The following is a 24,899-nucleotide window of genomic DNA, read 5'->3' as shown; positions in this document are numbered from 1 at the left end:
TCTCTTATTTGTGATTTGAAAATTCATTATCACGTTACCTGATGATCTTATTTTTACTGCTGTCATCAGCCTCGAGGTTAGTCCTTTTCATAGCTTATTAACACCCATCTATGTACACGTCAAGCCATACTTTATATATAATTATATTTTATGATGATTATAAAGATAACGGAATTGGTTTGATAGATGTCATATTTGCATTTTATAATTTTTAATGTGCATTTAGTCACTAATATGACTTTTGGTAATTATCCTTGTGTTGTCATCCTATAATTTATATTTTATGTAAGTGTCTCTTTTATATGCATCTAGTAAAAAATATGTTTTTTTACCATTTAAAATATGCCTTTTAGCACTTATATTAACATGGCAATCATCTTTTTGGTTTACTGTTTGTTATTTTTTATATATGTATTTGTTGTCTACAACATTTGTCCTCTGGTATTTATATGAACATGGTAATGTTTTTGATATTCTATAAAAATATGTTTTTACCACTTAAAATATGCCTTTTAGTACTTATATTAGCATGGTAATTATCTTTTTATCTTATTGTTGGTTATCTTATATATGTACTTATTGTTTACAACATTTGTCCTCCGGTATCTATATCAACATGGTAATGTTTTTCATATACTATATTTTATATGTTCCTCTTTATTGGACATTATATCACTGTATATCTTATTTATTTATGTATTTACTTATTGTTATTGTTTTTGTTTATAGATTCCTGATGTAGGCCATCTGGCTGAAACACAACGTTGTGTTGAGTCATTTTTTAATGTGGAAATTGTTTTATTATCATTTGCTTGAAAATTAATAAATACTGTTTTTTTAAATTTCACTTTAGGCACAGTTATTGGATAGCCTGGCTCATATTCCCACTTTTTTGTTTATATTGTGAACTTATGTAAACAGAACCACTGTGTGCTTAAGTTTATATGACTGATAGAGGTGCTCCTGGGGGTGGGAGCTTAGTGTTTATTTACATAGACCATAAATATGTATATGCATATATATTAACCCAGAAATTAGCATATCTGGGTTTAAAAAAGATTTGGCTTTCGCGTTCTCGAGGGCCTTGGCAACCATCAGGTCCTCCAGGCAGGACTGGAGTTCGTGAGCCCTTGGGCCACTAGCGGCAGGCAAGACCACCTCGGGACTAGAAACACAGAAGAGCAGTACTGGAACTCTGGACTGGAGTAGTACAAGGCAGGCAACTAGAACAGATGAAACAGGAACAGCTTCACCTGCACTTAGCCACCGTTCCTCCGGAGTTGAGCTCCGAAGTGCAGGTGGCCGGCAGGACTTGCAGGATAAGGCAGGAACGGAAGATCCAGAGGACCCACCCTGGGTCTAGGAAACATGAGGGAGACTAGACTAGGAACTAAATACAGACAGTGTACTGCTGCACAGCCACTAGCAAGACCCAGAAGACAGACCAAGGAACACAAGGCATACAGAAGCTTAGCAGGAGCAAGGACTAGGGCAGCATACATACTAGGCAGAATGGGGAACCGGGAATACCCACAGGGTAAACCCTCTAGCTAGGTGGAGACAGGATACAGGAATAATCACCCAGGAAAACACACTAGCCAGACAGATACAGGATTCAGGATATACACACAAGGATATACAAGCAGGGTAGGCACACAGGCTAGGCAAGGCAGGACTCAGGGTAAAGAGAGCAAACCAGGAATAACAGGCCAAGGGTCTTGGGCAGGCAGCACAGCAAACAGAGTAACCAGGAAGAACAGACCAAGGGTCTGAAGCCACAGCCATTCCACACACTGACTGGGGAACCCACAAAGGCTGAGGCTTCGCATACAGACAGAGAACAAACCCGGACAAAGGCTTCACCTCAACCCAGGGTAAGCCAGAAACAGAGGCTTCACCCCAACACAGGGTAAGCCTGGAGCAGAGGCTTCACCCCAAACACAGGGTAAGCCAGAAACAGAGGCTTCACCCCAACACAGGGTAAGCCTGGAGCAGAGGCTTCACCCCAAACACAGGGTAAGCCAGGAACAGAGGCTTCACCCCAAACACAGGGTAAGCCAGGAAGGACCCGCAGTCCACAGACAGACAGTGGCAGGGAAGACCCCACACGGAAGGACAACAGAGACACAGACACAGAAAGAAACTGGGCTGGAACCCAGAGAGAGGCTAAGCAGTAGTGCAGCAGACACTTACTAACCTGACCTGGCCTAAGAGCATAACACTTATGCGAAGGCCCTGACTGCAAACACAGCCCTTCCTTATCAAGGCTCTCACTGATGAGTCACCAGCAGTAGGACAGAAGCAGGAAGTACACTGACCCCAAAGAGAGGCTTGACATACTTAGGAAGTGAGCCCACAGGAAAGACAAGCAGGAGCCATCTTGGAAGCTGGCACAGAGCCGGTGGCAGCCATCTTAGATGCTGGCTCCCTAGAGAGGCATAGCCCACACAGGTGAGGTCTAGTGAAGCAATCAGCACAGAGACTAGAGACAAGACAAACACAAACACAGACAGAAGCCAGCAGAGCTGCTGACCCCCAGAAAGAAGCTAAGGCTGAGGGTGGTCAAGGCCACAGACATGACATTGGCCAATTTCCTGGAGGAAAAATCCATAATCTTCTATTAAAATATACATGGGGAAAACCACTACTTATCCCTTGAAAAGGTACATGGAATCTTGCTACTCTTTGGGACTCTGCCAGGTACTTGTAACCTGGATTTGCCACTGTTGAAAGCAGGATACTGGGCTAGATGGACCGCCAGTCTGACCCAGTATGGCTACTCTTATGTTCTTAAGTGGGCCAACACTTCACAAGACCAGAACACTGCACCAGTGATTTCACAGTAAGAATATTGAAAGGTAATTTTAAAACAATACAGGAACGTAAGAGCTTTGAAATAAGAATGATTGAATATTTTGACATCCAACAAACAGGACTTAATAAGGATCTGTGTTTTCTAACCCATTATAAACCATAAAGCTGTATTTCTCTGTTTATTTCTCTGTTTATTACCCTCCTCTCACCTACCAACACCCATCCTGTTAGAATATCAATGAAATGCTTTGATGTCCCCATGCATATCCCCACCCTCCCACTCTGTCAGACTGTCAAAGTAATGCTTTGATGTTTCTCTTATATATACTATCTGCTAACACATTTGTTTATTTCCGATCTGACGAAGAATGGCAACCTTCGAAAGCTAATCAAGAAATGTATTAAGTTATGTCCAATAAAAAAGGTATCATCTTATTTTCTTTTCCATGTTTTATTTTGTTTGATTTCTATTGATAACCTTTAAGAGTGGACTAACATGGCTACCACACCTCTCTACTTAAGATGGAAGATAAATGAACAAACTTTTGGAAAAAGAAACAAAAGTGAACAGTCATTTTTACTTTCTGACAATCTGCAAGAAGAATGACATCATTTCCGAAGGACTGAGGATCAAAAATCCTTTGGCTACCACTTACAATTCTGACTATGCAGAGAAAATCTGCAAACGCACTAGTCAGAAACTAAGAAATGAACTCATACATCAACTCTACAAGAAAAAGAGAATAATACAAACCCAAAGGGATGAAATCATGAGGAACATGGAGGAACTCCATCCACACCGTAGGAACCAACTTAAAGAGGACCTACATAACATCCAAAGAGAAAAACAACACATGGCTATCCGCAAGAAAGAAATAAAGCTATCTTTTCTCCTGCAGGATCACAGAGAGAAAAACAGCTTATATTTGGATAACCACAGCTCTGCAGAAACAACATCCCCAGATACCTTGGAGACACTTGGATATACATCTGAGGCATGTGAAAATCAGAGCCCAAACAAACCAAGGAATACTGATCACACCTTCAGAGATGCAGATCAGATGGGTATAATAAACCTCTGGAACCATCAATTAACACAGCATGAAGTCCCTGTACTCTCCAAAGGACTTTCTTTTTGCCCATCTAGCAAACTTGATGAAATCCAACTATATTCAGACCTAGAAGAATTCTTCAGAAAAATGCGTCTGAGAGCACATTTCCACAATAGAGGGACACCAAACAGACCGGAATACAGTCTTAAACAAAAGAACACTTATTTCACCCCACAGGAGGGACAAAACTACAAGCTAGATAATTACATAGAAAGTTTCAGACATAGGGTTAAATCACAACTCTTCAACAAACAAAAAAGAATTCTGTACAATCTTACCCCACCAGAAAGAGCGGCCATAAGAACTCTACAAACTAACGAACACATTATCATCAAACCCGCAGACAAAGGAGGCGCAGTGGTAATTATGGACACACAAAAATACATTGAAGAGGGACACAGACAGCTCTCAGGACCCCACACAGGATTATATAAAGCAGCTAAAAGATCTTATCAGAACATTTCCTACACAAGCACAGCCACATCTGAAGAAACTCATACCAAACCAGCCTTCTGTGGGCACATTCTACATGTTACCCAAAATCCACAAACCTGGAAACCCGGGCAGACCAATCATATCAGGTATTGGCACGCTCATGGAGGAAATATCTGGACTCATAGAGGGAATTCTGAAACATCTCGTGCACAAAACTAACAGCTTCATACAAGACACCACAGACTTTCTGAATAAATTGAAAAATATCAAACAATTACCACCAAACACCCTTCTGGTCACGATGGATGTAGAATCACTATACAGCAACATTCCACATGCGGATGGCATAGCTGCGTGTGGAAGACTCCTAAAAAAAAAAATCCACACTGGACCATCAATACTCACCAGAAACTATTACAAAATTAATCAAATTCATTTTAACTCACAACTACTTCCGCTTTAACAATGATATCTATCTACAAATAATGGGCACTGCAATGGGCACCAGGACAGCACTCCAATATGCCAACCTTTTTATGGCTGAGCTGGAAGAGACATTTCTGAATACATACCAGACCAAACCTCTAAAATACTACCAGTACATCAATGACATTTTTATGATTTGGACGGAGGGGGAAGAAACTCTGAAACAATTTTACTATTCCTTTAATACATACCATCCTACAATCAGATTCAAAATTGACTACTCCCCAGAAAAAGTCAATTTTTTGGACACCACAGTCTCAATCAGTGATGGCTGAATACAAACATCTATATACAAGAAACCCACAGACAGATGCAGCTACCTCCACAACTCCAGCTTCCTCCCTTCACATACAAAAAGATCCATTATTTACAGCCAAGCCACAAGATACCACCGTATCTGCTCGGACCCAGAGGATAGAGACAGACACCTTGAAACCTTGACTGCATCCTTCAAACAGAAAGGCTACAACCCCAAAATAATCTCCAAGAATATTGCCTCCTCCCTCAAAACACCAAGGGAAAATCTGCTACAGTACAAAGAAAAAAAAGCCACAGACAGAATTCCCCTTGTAGTGACATACAACCCAGAGCTGGAGAAAATGAGGAAAATCATAAGAGACCTACAGCCACTACTCCAGGAAGATGAATTACTGAAAGAGATATTCCCATCCCCACCAGTGCTGGCCTTCCAACAGCCACCAAATTTAAAACACAAGCTGATCAGAAGTAAACTTCCAACATAGACGGAAAAAGAAAAGGGCATGTTTCCCTGTAACACAGCCAGCTGCAAACTATGCCAAAACATTTCACAAGACCCCACAGTCATTCACAAAGGAAAAATATTCAACATAAAGGACTATTTTACATGCTTATCTTCCAATGTGGTATATATCATTCAGTGTAAAAAATGTAACGAAGGATGCTATATTGGAGAAACAGGCCAGATGCTTAAGACAAGATTCAATCTACACAGACATCACATGAAATTAGCCGGTGCCAGTCAAGCCCCCACCCCTGTGGGCCAACACTTCACAAAACCAGAACACTGCACCAGTGATTTCACAGTAAGAATATTGAAAGGTAATTTTAAAACACTACAGGAACGTAAGACCTTTGAAATAAGAATGATTGAATATTTTGACACCCAACAAACAGGACTTAATAAGGATCTGAGTTTTCTAACCCATCATAAACCATAAAGCTGTATTTCTCTGTTTATTTCTCTGTTTATTACCCTCCTCTCACCTACCAACACCCATCCTGTTAGAATATCAATGAAATGCTTTGATGTCCCCATGCATACTCCCACCCTCCCACTCTGTCAGACTGTCAAAGTAATGCTTTGATGTTTCTCTTATATATACTATCTGCTAACACATTTGCTTATTTCCGATCTGACGAAGAAGGGCAACCTTCGAAAGCTAATCAAGAAATGTATTAAGTTATGTCCAATAAAAAAGGTATCATCTTATTTTCTTTTCCATGTTTTATTTTGTTTGATTTCTATTGAAGTAGCAGTTAATGCGTGCCAATTTGCTCATTATCTAGAGAATTCTATATATGGTGCCAAGTGCTATTGTGCTATTTTTGTTGTATGGGAGGGACGTGGGCATAGTGTTATTGAATTCAGAGGATCCACGTCCAACTTGCGCACAGGATTTACCCCTGGTTTCATTTGCTGTAAATGCTCACGCCCAGAGCGCCCTTTATAGAATATCATTCAGCACCAATTTTCCAGCGCCATTTACTGAATGTAGCCCTAAGTGCCTATAGTACTTCAGTAAAAGGGCCGCATAATCTAATGCTTAAAATTACTTTTCCACTCATACCTCATCTTACAGTGTGCTGCAGTAAGCACCCAGTTTTCGTTGATCAATGTTCCACCACAGATGTGCTCATCAAAGTAGAGGAGCGAAACAATCCAGGGCTGGGAGTGGGGATCAGGCTCATAACCCCCAACAATCCTATTGTCTTCTTGGGTACCAGCTAGAACATGAAGCAAAAACTTTTTTCAGCAAACCAAACTTTATGTTCAGGAACAGCTGTTCCTAAATATATTTAGACTGCTGGAAAATTATACAGTGTCAAAAATAAAGCCATTAACATCATAAATGGAGAAAGCATGTGAAGCATAGCTCATTGAATTATTTCCAGCCCCTCTGTGTATGTGTGTGTATTTATCAATGTATATTTTGAATGTATGTGCATATGTGTGTATCTTCCCAGGGTTAATGTCTCCAAATGGGTTAGTTTTGTAAATACCATGACAGTAATGAAACTCAATGTCTTTATCTGTGTATATGTGCATTCATTTTAATGTACATGTGTTTGTTTCTGTGCTATTTCTGCACATGCATTTGTATTTGTGAGAGACATTGTTAGAACAAAATGTTTGCCTTTTTGCGGATAACATGAAGATTGGCAAAAGAATGGATACCCCAGAGGGAGTAGAAACCATAAGAAGAGATCTCCAAAAATTAGAAGAGTAGTCAAAAGTCTGGCAGTTAAAATTTAATGCAAATAAGTGCAGAGTGATGCACTTGGGATGCCCAAATTCAAAGGAGATGTATGAGATAGGAGGCGAGAGATTGATAAGCACAGTTCAGGAGAGGGACCTTGGTGTCTGAGAATCGCAAGACAATGAAACAAAGTGACAAGGCAGTGGCTATGGCCAGAAGAATGCTAGGTGACATAAAGAGGGGTATAGCTGGCAAAAGAAAGGAGGTGGTGATGCCCGTGTACAAGTCATTGGTGAGGCCCCACTTAGAATATTATGTTCAGTTTTGGAGGATGTTAAGAGTTGAAGTGGTTCAGAGAAAATTGATGAAAATGGGGTTTGCGCCACAAGATGTATGAAAAGAGATTTCATGATCTAAAGATGTATTAATATATAAACCAATATTTTCCAGACACAGGAAGGTGGTAGAACTAGAGGACATGAATTGTGTTTGCAGAGGAGCTGACTCAGGAATAATATCAGGAAGTATTTTTTCATAGAAAAGGTTGTAGATACCTGGAACGTCCTTCCATGGGAGCTGGCAGAGATGAAAACAGTAACAGAATTAAAAAATGCATGAGATAAATAGAAAGGAATCCTGTATGGAGAGAGAAGGAATCAAATAGGCTTGCTTTTATGAAATAGGCTGTAAAAACTGTAAGGCTGTTTATAGCTGTTCTGCATTTTATATTTTATATTTCTTATCTTTTAAATACTTTTTGTTCTTTAATTTTTTTAGGGCTGCATTTTGATTAATATAGTGATATGGGTTTCTTTGTCCCCACTGCAGCTCCCTATGATTCTGGACAATGGACAGACTTGGCCAGCGTCACAAGGAGCTTCAGTGGTGAAAACGCCATATTTTTAATCGCACGATTAATCGCGATGAAAATTATAATTGAAACATAGCCCTGGAACCAAACAAACGTAGCAGTGCTTAGATGGCAACTCCAGTAATTGGGAAGCAGAGTCAGTGGGGGGTAGACTTCTCTGGTCTGTGTCCTGATCATGGCTGGACAAATTTGGATGGGATGGAGTGGGGCTTCAATAATACCTTCAGTTGTTGGGGAACAAGGCCAGTGCCAGGCAGACTTATTCAGTATGTGCTCTGAAAATGGCAAGGACAAATCAAGATCAAGTATGTATATGTAGAATCACAACATACATAAGTAATGCCACACTGGGAAAAGACCAAAGGGTCCATCGAGCCCAGCATCCTGTCCACGACAGTGGCCAATCCAGGCCAAGGGCACCTGGTGAGCTTCCCAAATGTACAAACATTCTATACATGTTATTCCTGGAATTGTGGATACCTTATGCTATGAGTTTATCTTGTTGGGCAGACAGGATAGACTGAACAGGTCTTTATCTGTAGTCATCTACTATGTTACTATCAGTGCTTTTTTTGTAGAAAAAAAGGTGCCGGTACTGATTATGGGTGGGATCACCACATATGGTTCCACCTCTATGATAGCCACACCCACATTAGCCACACCCCTTATACCAGCCATCATTGAAAATATAATTTTTTTTCATTTTAAATAATTTCTGTAAGCTGTTACAGCTCCAGTATACCCAGTGCAAAATAAGACAGCAGATGTAAATTCTCAAATTGGACATATTCCAAACATTAAAATGAAAATAAAATGATTTTTTTCTACCTTTGTTGTCTGGTGACTTTGTTTTTCTATCCATATTGGTCCCAGTCTCTGATTCTCTTAACTCCGTTTCCAGGGCTTCCTTTCCATTTATTTCTTTACTTTCTTCCTTTCTTCTTCATTTCTTGCACTACATCCATAAGTAAAAGCTGGGTCCTCCTCCGTGGAATTGACTGGAGGAGGTATAATGTGGATTCAGCTTTTGCCTATTTTCTCCATCCATTTGCAGTTTTTCTCCTCTCTTCCCTTTCCCTCATCTCCATCCATGTGCAACTTCTTCTTTTTTCTTTCCTCCCCTCCACCCATGTCCAGCACTTCTCCTCTCACCTCTCCTCCATCCATGTCCCTCATTTCTTCTCTCTCTCTCCGCCAATGACTTCATCCATCCATGTCCAGCAATTCTCTATCTCCTGCTCTCCTCTCCTCTCCATCCATTTCCAGCATTTCTCCTCCCTTCCCTGCCCACCCCTCCCATCCATGCCCAGCATGTCTCCTCTCTCCCCTGCTCTCTCCTCCCATGTTCAGTGATTCTCCTCTGTCCTCCCCTGCCATCCATGTCCAGCGATTCTCCTCTCTCCCCTTTCCTCCCCTCTCATCCATATCCAACGATTCTCCTCCCTCCCCTCCCCTTCCATCCATGTCCAGCGAATCTCTTCCCTGACCTCTCCTCCCATCCATGTCCAGTATGTCTCGTCTCTGCCCTGCTCTCCCATCCATGTCCATAGTAACATAGTAGATGACGGCAGAAAAAGACCTGCATGGTCCAACCAGTCTGCCCAACAAGATAAACTCATATGTGCTACTTTTTATGTATACCTTACCTTGATTTGTACCTGTCCTTTTCAGGGCACAGACCGTGTAAGTCTGCCCCGCCTCCCACCACCGGCTCTGGCACAGACTGTATAAGTCTGCCCAGCACTATCCCTGCCTCCCGCCACCTGCTGTGCCACCCAATCTCGGCTAAGCTCCCTAGGATCTATTCCTTCTGAACAGGATTCCTTTATGTTTATCCCACGCGTACTTGAATTCTGTTACCGTTTTCATTTCCACCACCTCCCGCGGGAGGGCATTCCAAGCATCCACTACTCTCTCTGTGAAAAAATACTTCCTGACATTTTTTTTGAGTCTGCCCCCCTTCAATCTCATTTCATGTCCTCTCGTTCTACCTCCTTCACATCTCCGGAAAAGGTTCGTTTGCGGATTAATACTTTTCAAATATTTGAACGTCTGTATCATGTCACCCCTGTTTCTCCTTTCTTCCAGAGTATACATGTTCAGGTCATCAAGTCTCTCCTCATACGTCTTGTAACGCAAATCCCTTACCATTCCCGTAGCTTTTCTTTGCACCCCTTCAATTCTTTTTACATCCTTCGCAAGGTACGGCCTCCAAAACTGAACACAATACTCCAGGTGGGGCCTCACCAATGACTTATACAGGGGCATCAACACTCCCTTTCTTATGCTTGTCACACCTCTCTCTATACAGCCTAACAACCTTCTAGCTACGGCCACCACCTTGTCACACTGTTTCATCGCCTTCAGATCCTCAGATACTATCACCCCAAGATCCCTCTCCCCGTCCGTTCCTATCAGACTCTCCCCTCCTAACACATACGTCTCCCGAGGATTTCTATTCCCTAAGTGCATCACTTTGCATTTCTTCGTGTTGAATTTTAATTGCCAAACCTTAGACCATTCTTCTAGCTTCCTCAGATCCTTTTTCATGTTTTCCACTCCCTCCCGGGTGTCCACTCTATTACAGATCTTAGTATCATCCGCAAATAGGCAAACTTTACCTTTTAACCCTTCGACAATGTCACTCACAAATATTTTGAACAGAATCGGTCCCAGCACCGATCCTTGAGGAACACCACTACTCACCTTTCCCTCCTCCGAGCGAATTCCATTCACCACCACCCTCTGGCTTCTCTCTGTCAACCAGTTCCTAATCCACTTCACCACTTTAGGTCCTATCTTCAGCCCTTCCAGTTTATTTAAGAGCCTCCTATGGGGAACCGTGTCAAAAGCTTTGCTGAAATCTAAGTAGATTACGGCCATAGCTCGTCCCTGATTCAATTCTCCTGTCACCCAATCCAAGAATTCAATGAGATTCGATTGGCACAATTTCCCTTTGGTAAAACCATGTTGTCTCGGATCTTGCAACTTATTGGCTTCTAGGAAATTCACTATCCTTTCCTTCAGCATTGCTTCCATTACTTTTCCAATAACCGAAGTGAGGCTTACCGGCCTGTAGTTTCCAGCTTCTTCCCTATCACCACTTTTGTGAAGAGGGACCACCTCCGCCTTTCTCCAATCCCTCGGAACCTCTCCCATCTGCAAGGATATATTAAACAAATCTTTAAGAGGACTCGCCAGAACCTCTCTGAGCTCCCTCAATATCCTGGGGTGGGTCCCATCCGGTCCCATGGCTTTGTCCACGTTTAGCTTTTCAAGTTGTTCATACACACACTCTTCCGTGAACGGTGCTCTATCCACTTCAATCTCATTTGTACTTTTTGCACTCCATCGCGGTCCTTGTCCAGGATTTTCTTCTGTGAAAACAGAACAAAAGTATCTATTTAGCAAATTAGCTTTTTCTTCATCATTATCTACATAGCGGTTTGCAGTATCTTTTAGTCTCACAATTCCCTTTTTAGTCATTCTTCTTTCACTAATATACCTGAAGAAATTTTTGTCACCCCTTCTTACATTTCTAGCCATTTGTTCTTCCGCTTGCGCTTTCGCCAGACGTATCTCTCTCTTGGCTTCTTTCATTTTCATCCGGTATTCCTCCTCGTGTTCCTTTTCTTGAGTTTTTTTTGTATTTCTGGAACGCCAACTCTTTAGCCTTTTTTTCTCAGCCACTTGCTTGGAGAACCATATCGGTTTCCTTTTTCTCTTGCTTTTATTTACTTTCCTTACATAAAGGTTCGTGGCCCTATTTATAGCTTCCTTCAGCCTGGACCATTGTCCTTCCACTTCTCGTATTTCCTCCCAGCCCATCATCTCCTTCCTCAGGTATTCCCCCATTTTACTAAAGTCAGCACGCTTGAATTCCAGGACTTTGAGTTTTGAGTGGCCGCTCTCCACTTTAGCTGTAATATCAAACCAAACCGTTTGATGGTCACTGCCACCCAGGTGGGCACCCACTTGGATATTTGACACGCTATCCCCATTCGTGAGCACCAGATCCAGTGTCACTCCCTCCCTCGTGGGTTCCGTCACCATTTGTCTGAGCAAACCGCTTTGGAAAGCATCCACGATCTCTCTACTTCTTTCCGATTCTGCAGACGGAACATTCCAATCTACATCCGGCAGATTGAAATCTCCCAGCAACAGCACCTCTCTCTTGTTTCCCAACTTTTGAATATCTGCGATCAGGTCTTTATCTAATTCCTCCAATTGTTTCGGAGGTCTGTAGACAACACCCACGTACGTGTACAGAGGTTCTATCCTCTCTTTTTAAGGTGATCCATATCGCTTCTTCCTTTCCCCAGGTCCCTGTCATTTTGGTCGCCGTGATATCATTTCTCACATATAGAGCTACTCCTCTGCCTTTACGATTCTCTCTATCCTTCCTAAATAGATTATAACCTGGTATGTTTGCATCCCATTCATGGGAACCATTTAGCCATGTCTCTGTGATTGCAACAAGGTCTAAGTCTGCCTCCAACATCAGGGCTTGAAGGTCATGAACTTTATTGCTTAGACTGCGAGCATTTGTGGCCATCGCTTTCCATGTACAGTTCCTGGTATGTGCTTCAACATTTGTGATTTGGGGTTGTCTTTTCTCTCTGGGTACCTTCATATCCTTTTGTTCCAAATTCATTTCTTTCTCTTCTGCCTCAGTTCTATTTTCAGGATCATCACCATGCTGTAATGGAGCAAAAGAATTCTGTAGGGGCAACACTTGAGGGCGGATGCCTCTGTGTCACTCTGTGGAGTGGAGGAGTGGCCTAGTGGTTAGGGTGGTGGACTTTGGTCCTGGGGAACTGAGGAACTGAACTGAGTTCGATTCCCACTTCAGGCACAGGCAGCTCCTTGTGACTCTGGGCAAGTCACTTAACCCTCCATTGCCCCATGTAAGCCACATTGAGCCTGCCATGAGTGGAAAACGTGCGGGGTACAAGTGTAACAAAAAAATAAAATAAAAATATCGAAGTCTGCCTGAGCCTACTGTGAACCATCTATTCCTAGGTGGTTTTATCCTTGGAGGCAGTGGTGTGAATTTGACTTGATTCTGTGCTGTATGGATTTGTGTAGTCTTAGAAGCTGCTTTAAGTGCATCTAATTCCTGTTTTACCTTACTGAGCTCCTGTTTTAAACTTGCAAGCTGATGACAGACAGGACAAGCCTTAAGTCTCCAGAAAATTGGCCTTGAAACTGAAACACCACAATTATTACAGAGAATAAAAGTCATCCTGATTTGTAGGAATGGGAATGAACAGGTGTGCTATGATGGGGTTAATAGTGGAAAAAAGTTCTAATACTTGCTAGCAGTTTTGAAATCGGAAATCTCCTTTTCAGATTTGCAGATATCAATAAACCAGTTAGAAACAACAATCAAATCAAAAGTCAGAGCACACTATATGCAGAGCAGATTAAACAATCAAATCACAACAGTCAGAGCACACTATATGCAGAGCAGATTAAACAGATCACACTATTTGCAGAGCCAAAAGGTGTTTTTTTTTGTTTTTTTTTTAGGAAAGATATAGATGCAGTGCCAATGATAGATAAGGAAAGAAGCGAGAGATGCCCAGAGAAAATACAGCCAAAGGGTAGGGAGAACCAGGAATTTAGCCAGCACAAATCTTAGCTGTCTGAGTTTCCTTCAGCCAGGAGATAAGGAAGACCGAGGCTGCTCAGTTTAGCCCCTGCTAAGCAATTAAAATGTCTGCAGAAGGACCAGGTGGAATGGAATGGGGTGGGGGAGGGGGAGGGGGGGAGCTGTCCAGCAATTCTTCATTGCCCCCTGTCTTCCCCTGCCATCCATATCCAGAGATTCTCCTCTCCCCTGCCCTCCCATCAATGTCCAGCAATTCTCCTCTTTCCCCTGCCCTCCCCTCCCATCCATGTCCAGCACGTCTCCTCTCTTCCATGTCCTCCCCTCTAATCCATGTCCAGCAATTCACTCTTCCCTGCCCTCCCCTCCACTCATGTCCAGCACTTCTCCTCTTTCCTCTCATCCATTCATGTCCAGCATTTCTCCTCTCTCTTCCCTCCCCTGTATCCATATAAAGCAATAATTCTCTCTCTCCTCTTCTCCATCCAAGTCCAGCATTTCTCCTCTCTCCCCACCAACCCCTCAATCCATCCATATCCAGCAATTCTCTATCTCCAGCTCCCCTCTCCATCTATTTCCAGCATTTCTCCTCTTCCCTGACCTCCCCTCCCATCCATGAGCATCTCCTTCCTCTTCCTTCCCCCCCATCCATGCCCAGCATGTCTACTCTCTCCCCTGTCCTCCCCTCTCACCCATGTCCAGCATGTCTCCTCTCTCCCATGTTCTCCCCTCTCATCTGTCCAGCAATTCTCTCTTCCCTGTCCTCCCCTCTCATCCATGTCCAGAATTTCTCTCTTTCCTGCCCTCCGCTTCCATCCATGTCCATTAATTCTCTCTTCCTTTTCCTCCCCTCTCATCCATGTCCAGCAATTCTCTCTCCCCTGCCCTCACCTCCCATCCATGTCCAGCATGTCTCCTCTCTCCCCTGCCCTCTCATCCATGTCCAGCAATTCTCCTCTCTCCCCTGCCCTCCCTTCCCATCCATGTCCAGCAATTCCTCTCTCTCCCCTCCCTTTCCATCCATGTCCAGTGATTCTCCTATCTACCCTGCCCTCCCATCCATGTCCAGCATGTCTCCTCTATCCCCTGCACTCTCATCCATGTTCAGCAATTCTCCTCTCTCCCCTGCCCTCACTTCCCATCCATGTCCAGCAATTCTTCTCTCTCCGTTACCCTCCCATCCATGTCCAGCGATTCTCCTCTTTCCCCTGCCCTTCCCTCCCATCCATGTCCAGCATATCTCCTCTCTCCCCTGTCCTCCCCTCCCATCCATATCCAGCATGTCTCCTCTATCCCCTGCACTCTCATCCATATTCAGCAATTCTCCTCTCTCCCCTGCCCTCACTTCCCATCCATGTCCAGCAATTCTTCTCTCTCCGTTACCCTCCCATCCATGTCCAGCGATTCTCCTCTTTCCCCTGCCCTTCCCTCCCATCCATGTCCAGCATATCTCCTCTCTCCCCTGTCCTCCCCTCTCATCTATGTCCAGCAATTCTCTCTTCCCTGTCCTCCTCTCTCATACATGTCCAGCTGTTCTCTCTTCCCTGCCCTCCCCTTCCATTCATATCCAACAATTCTCCCTTCCCTGCTCTTCCCTCCCAGCAATGTCCGACGATTCTCCTTTCTCCCCTGCCCTCCCCTCCATCCATGTCCAGCACTTCTACTCTCTCCTTTCATCCATCCGTCCAGCGTTTATCCTCTCTCTTCCCTCCCCTGTATACATATAAAGCAATAATTCTCTCTCCCCTCTCTTCCATCCAAGTCCAGCATTTCTCCTCTCTCCCCGCCAACACCTCCATCCATCCTTATTCAGCAATTCTCTAACTTCAGCTCCCCTCTCCACCCATTTCCAGTATTTCTCCTATCTTCCCTGCCCTCCCCTCCCATCCATGTGCATCTCCATCCTCTTCCTTCTCCTCCATCCATGTCCAGTATGTCTCCTCTCTCCACTGTCCTCCCCTCCCATGTCCAGCGATTCTCCTCTGTCCTCATCTGCCATCCATGTCCAGCGATTCTCCTCCCCTTCCCTCCCCTTCCATCCATGTCCAGCGAACCTCTCCCCTGACCTCCCCTCCCATCCATATCCAGTATGTCTCTTCTCTCCGCTGCCCTGCCAACCGTGTCCAGTGATTCTCCTCTCTCCCGTCCTCCCATCCATGTCCAGCAATTCTCCTCTCTCCCCTCCCTCCATGTCCAGTGATTCTCCTATCTCCCCTGCCCTCCCATCCATATCTAGCAATTCTATCTTCCCTGCCCTCCTCTTCCATCCATGTCCAGCAATTCTCCCTTCCCTGCTATCCCCTCCCGTCCATGTCCAGCGATTCTCCTATCTCCCCTGTTCTCCTGTCACATCCATGTCCAGCAATTCTCTCTTCTCTGCCCTCCCCTCCATCCATGTCCACTACTTCTCCTCTCATCCATCCATGTTCAGCATTTCTCCTCTCTCTTCCCTCTCCTGTATCTATATAAAGCAACAATTCTCTCTCCCCTCCTCCATCCAAGTCCAGCATTTCTCCTCTTTCCCCACCAACCCCTGCATCCAGCAATTCTCTATCTCCTGCTCTCCTCTCCATCCATTTCCAGCATTTCTCCTCTCTTCCCTGCCCTCGCCTCTCATCCATGTGCATCTCCTTCCTCTTCCTTCCCCTCCATCCATGTCCAGCATGTCTCCACTCTCCCCTGCCGTCCACTCCCATGGCCAGCGACTCTTCTCTGTCCCCTGTCCTCCCCTCCCTCCATGTCCAGTGATTCTAATATCTCCCCTGCCCTCCCATCCATATCTAGCAATTCTATCTTCCCTGCCCTCCTCTTCCATCCATGTCCAGCAATTCTCCCTTCCCTGCTATCCCCTCCCGTCCATGTCCAGCGATTCTCCTATCTCCCCTGTTCTCCTGTCACATCCATGTCCAGCAATTCTCTCTTCCCTGCCCTCCCCTCCATCCATGTCCACTACTTCTCCTCTCTCCTCTCATCCATCCATGTCCAGCATTTCTCCACTCTCTTCCCTCCCCTGTATCTATATAAAGCAACAATTCTCTCTCCCCTCCTCCATCCAAGTCCAGCATTTCTCCTCTTTCCCCACCAACCCCTGCATCCAGCAATTCTCTATCACCTGCTCTCCTCTCCATCCATTTCCAGCATTTCTCCTCTCTTCCCTGCCCTCGCCTCTCATCCATGTGCATCTCCTTCCTCTTCCTTCCCCTCCATCCATGTCCAGCATGTCTCCACTCTCCCCTGCCGTCCACTCCCATGGCCAGCGACTCTTCTCTGTCCCCTGTCCTCCCCTCCCATCCATGTCCAGTGATTCTCTACTCTCACCTGCCCCCCTATTCATGTCCAGCAACTCTCCTCTCTCCCCTGCCCTCCCTTTTCATCCATGTCCAGCAATTCCTCTCTCTCCATCCATGTCCAGCGATTCTCCTCTCTCCCCTGCCCTCTCCTCCCATCCATGTCCAGCATGTCTCCTCTCTCCCCTGTTCTCCCCTCTCATCTATGTCCAGCAATTCTCTCTTCCCTCACCTCCCCTCATCCATGTCCAGCAATTCTGTCTTCCCTGTCCTCCCCTCTCATCTGTCCAGAAATTCACACTTCCATGCCCTCCTCTTCCATGCATGTCCAGCAATTCTCTCTTCCCTGCTCTCCCCCCATCAATGCCCAGCGATTCTCTCTCCCCTGCCCTCCCATCCAAGTCCAGCATGTCTCCTCTCTCACCTGCCCTCCCTTCCCATCCATGTCCAGCAATTCTTCTCTCTCCCCTCCCCTCTCATCCATGTCCAGTGATTCTCCTATCTATCCTGCCCTCCCATCCATGTCCAGTGATTCTCCTATCTACCCTGCCCTCCCATCCATCTCCAGCGATTCTCTCTTCCCTGCCTTCCTCTTCTAACCATGTCCAGCAATTCTCTCTTCGCTGCCCTCCCCTCTCATCCATGTCCAGAAATTCTCTCTTCCCTGCTCTACCATCCCATCAATGTCCAGCATGTCTCCTCTCTCTCCCCCTCCCATGTCCAGCAATTCTCCTCTGTCCCATGTCCTCACCTGCCATCCATGTCTAGCAATTCCCCTCTCTCCCCTTCCCTCCCCTTCCATCCATGTCCAGTGAATCTCTTCCTTGACCTCCCCTCCCATCCATGTTCAGTATATCTCTTCTCTCCACTGCCTTGCCATCCATGTCTAGTGATTCTCCTCTCTCCCCTGCCCTCCCATCCATGTCCAGCAATTCTCCTCTCTCCCCTCCCATCAATGTCCAGTGATTCTCCTATCTCCCTTGCCCTCCAATCCATGTCCAGCAATTCTCTCTCCCCTGCCCTCCTCTTCCATCCATGTCCTGCAATTCTCTCTTCCCTGCCCTCCCTTTTCATCCATGTCCAGAAATTCTCTCTTCCCTGCCCTCCTCTCCCATCCATGTCCAGCAATTCTCTCTTCCCTGCCCTCCCCTCCATCCTTGTCAAGCACTTCTTCTCTCTCCTCTCCTCCATCCAGCATTTCTCCTCTCTCTCCCCTCCCCTGTGTCCATATAAAGCAATAATTCTCTCTCCCCTCTCCTCCATCCAAGTCCAGCATTTCTCCTCTCTCCCCGCCAACCCCTGGATCCATCCTTATTCAGCAATTCTCTAACTCCAGCTCCCCTCCCCACACATTTCCAGCATTTCTTCTCTCTTCCCTGCCCTCAACTCCCATCCATGTGCATCTCCATCCTCTTCCTTCAACTCCATCCATGTCCAGCATGTCTCCTCTCTCCCTTTTCCTCCCCTATCATGTCCAGCGATAGTCCTCTGTCCTCAGCTGCCATCCATGTCCAGCGATTCTCCTCTTTCCCCTTCCCACCCCTTCCATCCATGTCCAGCAATTCTCTCTTCCTTGTCCTCTCCTCTCATCCATGTCCAGAATTTCTCTCTTCCCTGCCCTCCGCTTCCATCCATGTCCATTAATTCTCTTTTCCTTGTCCTCCCCTCTCATCCATGTCCAGCAATTCTCTCTTCCCTGCTCTCCCCTCCCATCAATGTCCAGCAATTCTTCTCTCTCCCCTGCCTTCCCATCCATATCCAGCAATTCTCTCTCCCCTGCCCTCTCCTCCCATCCATGTCCAGCATGTCTCCTCTCTCCCTTGTCCTCAACTCTCATCCATGTCCATCAATTCTCTCTTCCCTGTCCTCCCATGTCCAGAAATTCTCCCTTCCCTGCTCTCCCCTCCCATCAATGTCCAGCGATTCTCCTCTCTACCCTACCCTCTTCTCCCATCCATGTCCAGCAATTCTCTCTTCCCTGCCCACTCCTCCATCCTTGTCCAGCACTTCTCCTCTATCGTCTCCTCTATCCAAGTCCAGCATTTCTCCTCTCTCCCCGCCAACCCCTCCATCCATCCTTATCCAGCAATTCTCTATCTCCTGCTCTCCTCTCCATCCATTTCCAGAATTTCTCCTCTCTTCACTGCCCTCGCCTCCCATCCATGTGCATCTCCTACCTGTTCCCTACCCTCCATCCATGTGCGGCATTTCTCCTCTCTCCCCGCCAACCCCTGCATCCATCCTTATTCAGCAATTCTCTAACTCCAGCTCCCCTCCCCACACATTTCCAGCATTTCTTCTCTCTTCCCTGCCCTCAACTCCCATCCATGTGCATCTCCATCCTCTTCCTTCAACTCCATCCATGTCCAGCATGTCTCCTCTCTCCCTTTTCCTCCCCTATCATGTCCAGCGATAGTCCTCTGTCCTCAGCTGCCATCCATGTCCAGCGATTCTCCTCTCTCCCCTTCCCACCCCTTCCATCCATGTCCAGCAATTCTCTCTTCCTTGTCCTCCCCTCTCATCCATGTCCAGAATTTCTCTCTTCCCTGCCCTCCGCTTCCATCCATGTCCATTAATTCTCTTTTCCTTGTCCTCCCCTCTCATCCATGTCCAGCAATTCTCTCTTCCCTGCTCTCCCCTCCCATCAATGTCCAGCAATTCTTCTCTCTCCCCTGCCTTCCCATCCATACCCAGCAATTCTCTCTCCCCTGCCCTCTCCTCCCATCCATGTCCAGCATGTCTCCTCTCTCCCCTGTCCTCAACTCTCATCCATGTCCATCAATTCTCTCTTCCCTGTCCTCCCATGTCCAGAAATTCTCCCTTCCCTGCTCTCCCCTCCCATCAATGTCCAGCGATTCTCCTCTCTACCCTACCCTCTTCTCCCATCCATGTCCAGCAATTCTCTCTTCCCTGCCCACCCCTCCATCCTTGTCCAGCACTTCTCCTCTATCGTCTCCTCTATCCAAGTCCAGCATTTCTCCTCTCTCCCCGCCAACCCCTCCATCCATCCTTATCCAGCAATTCTCTATCTCCTGCTCTCCTCTCCATCCATTTCCAGAATTTCTCCTCTCTTCACTGCCCTCGCCTCCCATCCATGTGCATCTCCTACTTGTTCCCTACCCTCCATCCATGTGCGGCATGTCTCCTCTCTCCCCTGCCCTCCCCTCCCATTTTAAGTGATTATCCTCTGTCCTCTGTCCCCTGTCCTCACCTGCCATCCATGTCCAGCGATTCTCCTCCCCTTCCCTCCCCTTCCATCCATCTCCAGCGAATCTCTTCCCTGACCTCCCCTCCCATCCATGTTCAGTATGTCACTTCTCTCCCCTGCCCTGCCATCCATGTCCAGTGATTCTCCTCTCTCTCCTGCCCTCCCATCCATGTCCAGCAATTCTCCTCTCTCCCTTGTCCTCCTTTCCCATCCATGTCCAGCAATTCTCCTCTCTCCCCTGCCCTCCTCTTCCATCCATGTCCTGCAATTGTCTCTTCCCTGCCCTCCCCTTTCATCCATGTCCAGAAATTCTATGTCACGTCTCTCCCCTGCCCTGCCATCCATGTCCAGTGATTCTCCTCTCTCCCCTGCCCTACCATCCATGTCCAGCAATTCTCCTCTCTCCCTTCCCCTCTCATTCATGTCCAGTGAATCTCCTCTCTCCCCTGCCCTGCCATCCATGTCCAGTGATTCTCCTCTCTCCCCTGCCCTCCCATCCATGTCCAGCAATTCTCCTCTCTCCCTTCCCCTCTCATTCATGTCCAGTGAATCTCCTATCTACCCTGCCGTCCCCTCCCATCCATGTCCAGCATGTCTCCTCTCTGCCCTGTCCTCCCCTCTCATCCATGTCCAGTAATTCTCTCTTCCCTGCCCTCCTCTTCCATCCATGTCCATCAATTCTCTCTTCCCTGTCCTCTCCTCTCATCCATGTCCAGCAATTCTCTCTTCCCTGCTCTCCCCTCCCATCAATGAAACGAAAGATGGACGTCCATCTTGTTTTCGAAAATACGGGTTTCCCTGCTCCTGGATTTCGCCATTTATTTATTGCATTTGGATCCCACATTTTCCCACCTATTTGCAGACTCAATGTGGCTTACAATACATCATGAATTAGAAAATAGACATTTTGTGTTATAGAAGGATCTTGGGCAATATGATAAGGATAAAACATGATAATGGTATAACAAGCAGAATATTGTAAGTCAGTTCTGATTATATGTGAAGGAATTGTGTATATTCACATTGGTTGATCTTTGTGGTATGCTTTGTTAAAGAGATGGGTCTTCAGTAGTTTACGAAAGTTTGTTAGTTCGCAAATCGTTTTTAAGTTGCACGGCAATGCGTTCCATAGCTGTGTGCTCACGTAGGTAAACTTTGAAGCGTGCATTAGTTTGTATTTCAGACCTTTGCAGTTAGGGAAGTGCAGGTTATGGAATGTGCGGGATGATCTTTTGGCATTTCTGGGTGGTAGGTCTATCAAGTCTGACATGTAGGCTGGTGCATCTCCGTGAATGATTTTGTGGACTAGGGAACATATTTTGAACGTGATACGTTCTTTAAGTGGGAGCCAGTGTAATTTTTCTTGTAGAGGTTTAGCACTTTCATATTTTGTTTTACCGAAAATGAGTCTGGCTGCTGTGTTCTGGACTGTCTGAAGTTTCTTGATTATTTGCTCTTTACAGCCAGCGTAGAGTGCGTTGCAGTAGTCTAAATGACTGAGCACCATTGATTGTACCAGGTTACGGAAAACAGTTCTTGGGAAGAAAGGTCTTACTCTTTTTAGTTTCCACATTGAGTGGAACATCTTATTGGTTGTGTTTTTCGTGTGGCTCTCGGGTGTTAAGTGTCGATCGATGGTAACGCCAATAATTTTTAGGGTGTCTGAAATTGGGAGTTCAGATTTGGTGTGTTGATAGCAGTGAATTTGTTCTTGTTATGTTGAGAAGTGAGTATTAGGCATTGGGTTTTTTCTGCATTAAGTTTCAGCCGAAATGCATCCACCCATGAATGCATGATATGGAAACTTTGGTTGATGTCTTTAGAAATTTCCTTTAGCTCTTGTTTAAAGGGGATGTAGATCATTACGTCGTCTGCATATAGAGATTTTGTTTGATAGTAGTTTGGCCAAAGGTATCATCATTAAGTTGAATAAAGTCGGTGAGAGGGGGGATCCCTGTGGGACTCTGCATTCAGGTATCCATGTGGCTGAGGTAGTCAAGTTGGAAGTTACTTGGTATGATCATGTGGTTAAGAATCCCTTGAACCAATTGAGAATGTTACCTCCGATTCCGAAGTATTCAAGGATATGTAGTAGTATTCCATGATCAACCATGTCGAAAGCGCTTGACATGTCAAATTGTAGAACATAGGAACATAGTAGATGACGGCAGAAAAAGACCTGCACGGTCCATCCAGTCTGCCCAACAAGACAAACATATGTGTATACCTTACCTTGATTTGTACCTGCCTTATTCAGGGCACAGACCGTACAAGTCTGCCGAGCAGTACTTGCCGCCTCCCATCCAGCAGTCCCGCTTCCCATCACCAGCTCTGGCACAGACCGTATAAGTCTGCCCTCCACTATCTTCACCTCCCAAACACCCACCCCTCTTCCCCGAGGATTTCTACTCCCTAAGTGCATCACTTTGCATTTCTTCGCGTTGAATTTTAATTGCTAAACCTTAGACTATTCTTCTAGATTCCTCAGATCCTTTTTCATGCTTTCCACTCCCTCCCGGGTGTCCACTCTGTTGCAAATCTTAGTATCATCTGCAAATAGGCAAACTTTACCTTCTAACCCTTCGGCAATGTCACTCACAAATATATTGAACAGAATCGGCCCCAGCACCGATCCCTGAGGCACTCCACTAGTCACCTTTCCCTCCTTCGAGCGAACTCCATTTACCACCCTCTGTCGTCTGTCCGTCAATCAGTTCCTAATCCAGTTCACCACTTCAGGACCTATCTTCAGCCCATCGAGTTTATTTAAGAGCCTCCTGTGGGGAACCGTGTCAAAAGCTTTGCTAAAATCTAAGTAGATTACGTCTATAGCATGTCGATGATTCAATTCTCCAGTTACCCAATCAAAGAATTCAATGAGATTTGTTTGGCACGATTTCCCTCTGGTAAAACCATGTTGTCTCGGATCTTGCAACTTATTGGCTTCCAGGAAATTCACTATCCTTTGTGAACAATAGAACAGTAGAAGTAGTATGTTCTTTCCATTTGCAATCGTTTGTTTGAACTTGGTCATGAGAGTGACTAGTACTGTTTCAGAACTGTGGTTTGATCGAAATCCTGACTGGGAGTCGTGGAGTATTGAAAATTTATTTAAGTAATTTGTGAGTTGTTTGGTCACCAACCCTTCCGTTAGTTTGGTTATTAGGGGAATGGATGCTACTGGCCTGTAGTTGGTTAGTTCACTAGCGTTTTTCTTTGCATCTTTGGGTATGGGGGTGAGTAGAATGTTTCCTTTCTCCTTCTGGAAGAGACCATTTTGTAGCATATAATTCAGGTGTTTCGTTATGTCTGTTATAAATTGTTGGGGAGCAGATGTCTAGTTTGCAATGAGATTTGGCAAATCTTTTGAGCATTTGGGAGATGATATCTTCTGATATTGTCTCGAAGTTGGTCCAGGTTCTGTCTGCTGGGTCTAGACAGTCAAGGAGTTCAGCATAGTCGATGGTACTGGTGGGTATCTTAAGTCGTAGTTGTATGATTTTCTCGTTGAAGTATCTCACGAGTTCGTTGTGACTGGTGTAGTATCTATCAGTTTATTCACAAGTTGGAAGAGTTTTTGTGTGTCCTTTGTGAAGGAGAGGACCTGGGGGTAGATAAGATGGAAGTGGAAGAGGAAGAAGGGAGGCGGCTTGCGAGCAGACGTAGGCAGAACAGAGCCTTGCCTCCATTCCATCCCCAGAGCGCGAGAGAAGTAGTAATGCCCCCTAGAAAAGGGTGGAGAGAAAAGGACTACATTACCCAGCATCCCCCAAGAGAGAGCAGAGAAAGGTTCGTGACCCCTACAAAATGGAGGAGAGGAAGAGACTACATTTCCCAGCAACCTCGGGGAAAAGCCTGGTACAGAGATTACCTTCCCCAGCAGGAACAGGGGGAGAACTCTAACAAGGAAAGGGTGGTACCCCTGCAGGGTAATCAAGGGAAAGAGGAACAGCTGCAAAGTGGGTGGGACGGGGAGCCCATGGAGTATCAAGAAGCTGGGCAGAGAGAAAGAGAGGAGAGCGAGGAAGAGCCTATGGACCTCTCAGCCTGGGCTCACTCCTTAGGTAACAAAATAAGAGAGCAGGTAACCTCATGGTATGGTAGCTGGGCTAAGAGAGGGAAGAGGAAAGGTCATGTGGGAGGATGGGTCAGTGCTTAGAGAGAGTGACCCAGATGGGTGGGGCCTTTTCATTTTTCCAGAGATCAGGCTGTGATTGAACTGTGAGTTTAAAGAGTTCTGGTTGAAGAGGGATGAGAGATTTTCTTGAAGTGGGCTGAGCCCCAGCAGGAGGAAGGTGGAGTGTGAACTGTGGCTAAAAAGCCTAAAAGAAGCTGAAAGGGTTTTGAGCTGTGTGCTGAAGCCTCAAGAACTGTGTTTGTTTTTTTTTTTTGCTGGAACTGCTTGCAGTGTTTTGCCCCCTCCCAAGGGAGAGAAAGGGAGAGAGGGAGGGGAGAAAGAAGACCCAGGGCTCTAAAACTGTCTGTAAGGAACCAGCTGGGTGATGGAAGCCTGGGAGTTAAAAGTTGTTTTTTTTTCCTTGCTGTGGTTGTACCCCTGAGAGGAGCAACAGGGGGAATTGGGAGGTTTTTTTTTCGCTTCAAGTATTTTGTCTTTT

General features: G+C 45.6%; 1 protein-coding gene across 1 annotated transcript in view; it reads right to left on the bottom strand.

Annotated features, from left to right (window-relative positions):
* Positions 1–24,899, bottom strand: part of LOC115475840 (trypsin-like) — a 386,859-nt gene that overhangs the window by 347,143 nt on the left and 14,817 nt on the right. Inside the window, exon 2 of the mRNA XM_030211877.1 lies at positions 6,677–6,833. Within this exon, the coding sequence (XP_030067737.1) occupies positions 6,677–6,833 (157 nt within the window). The remainder of the gene's footprint in view (positions 1–6,676; positions 6,834–24,899) is intronic.

This window comes from Microcaecilia unicolor, chromosome 8 (assembly GCF_901765095.1).
Source record: "Microcaecilia unicolor chromosome 8, aMicUni1.1, whole genome shotgun sequence".
Taxonomy (NCBI): Eukaryota; Metazoa; Chordata; class Amphibia; order Gymnophiona; family Siphonopidae; genus Microcaecilia; species Microcaecilia unicolor.
This window is presented reverse-complemented; position numbering and strand designations above follow the sequence as displayed.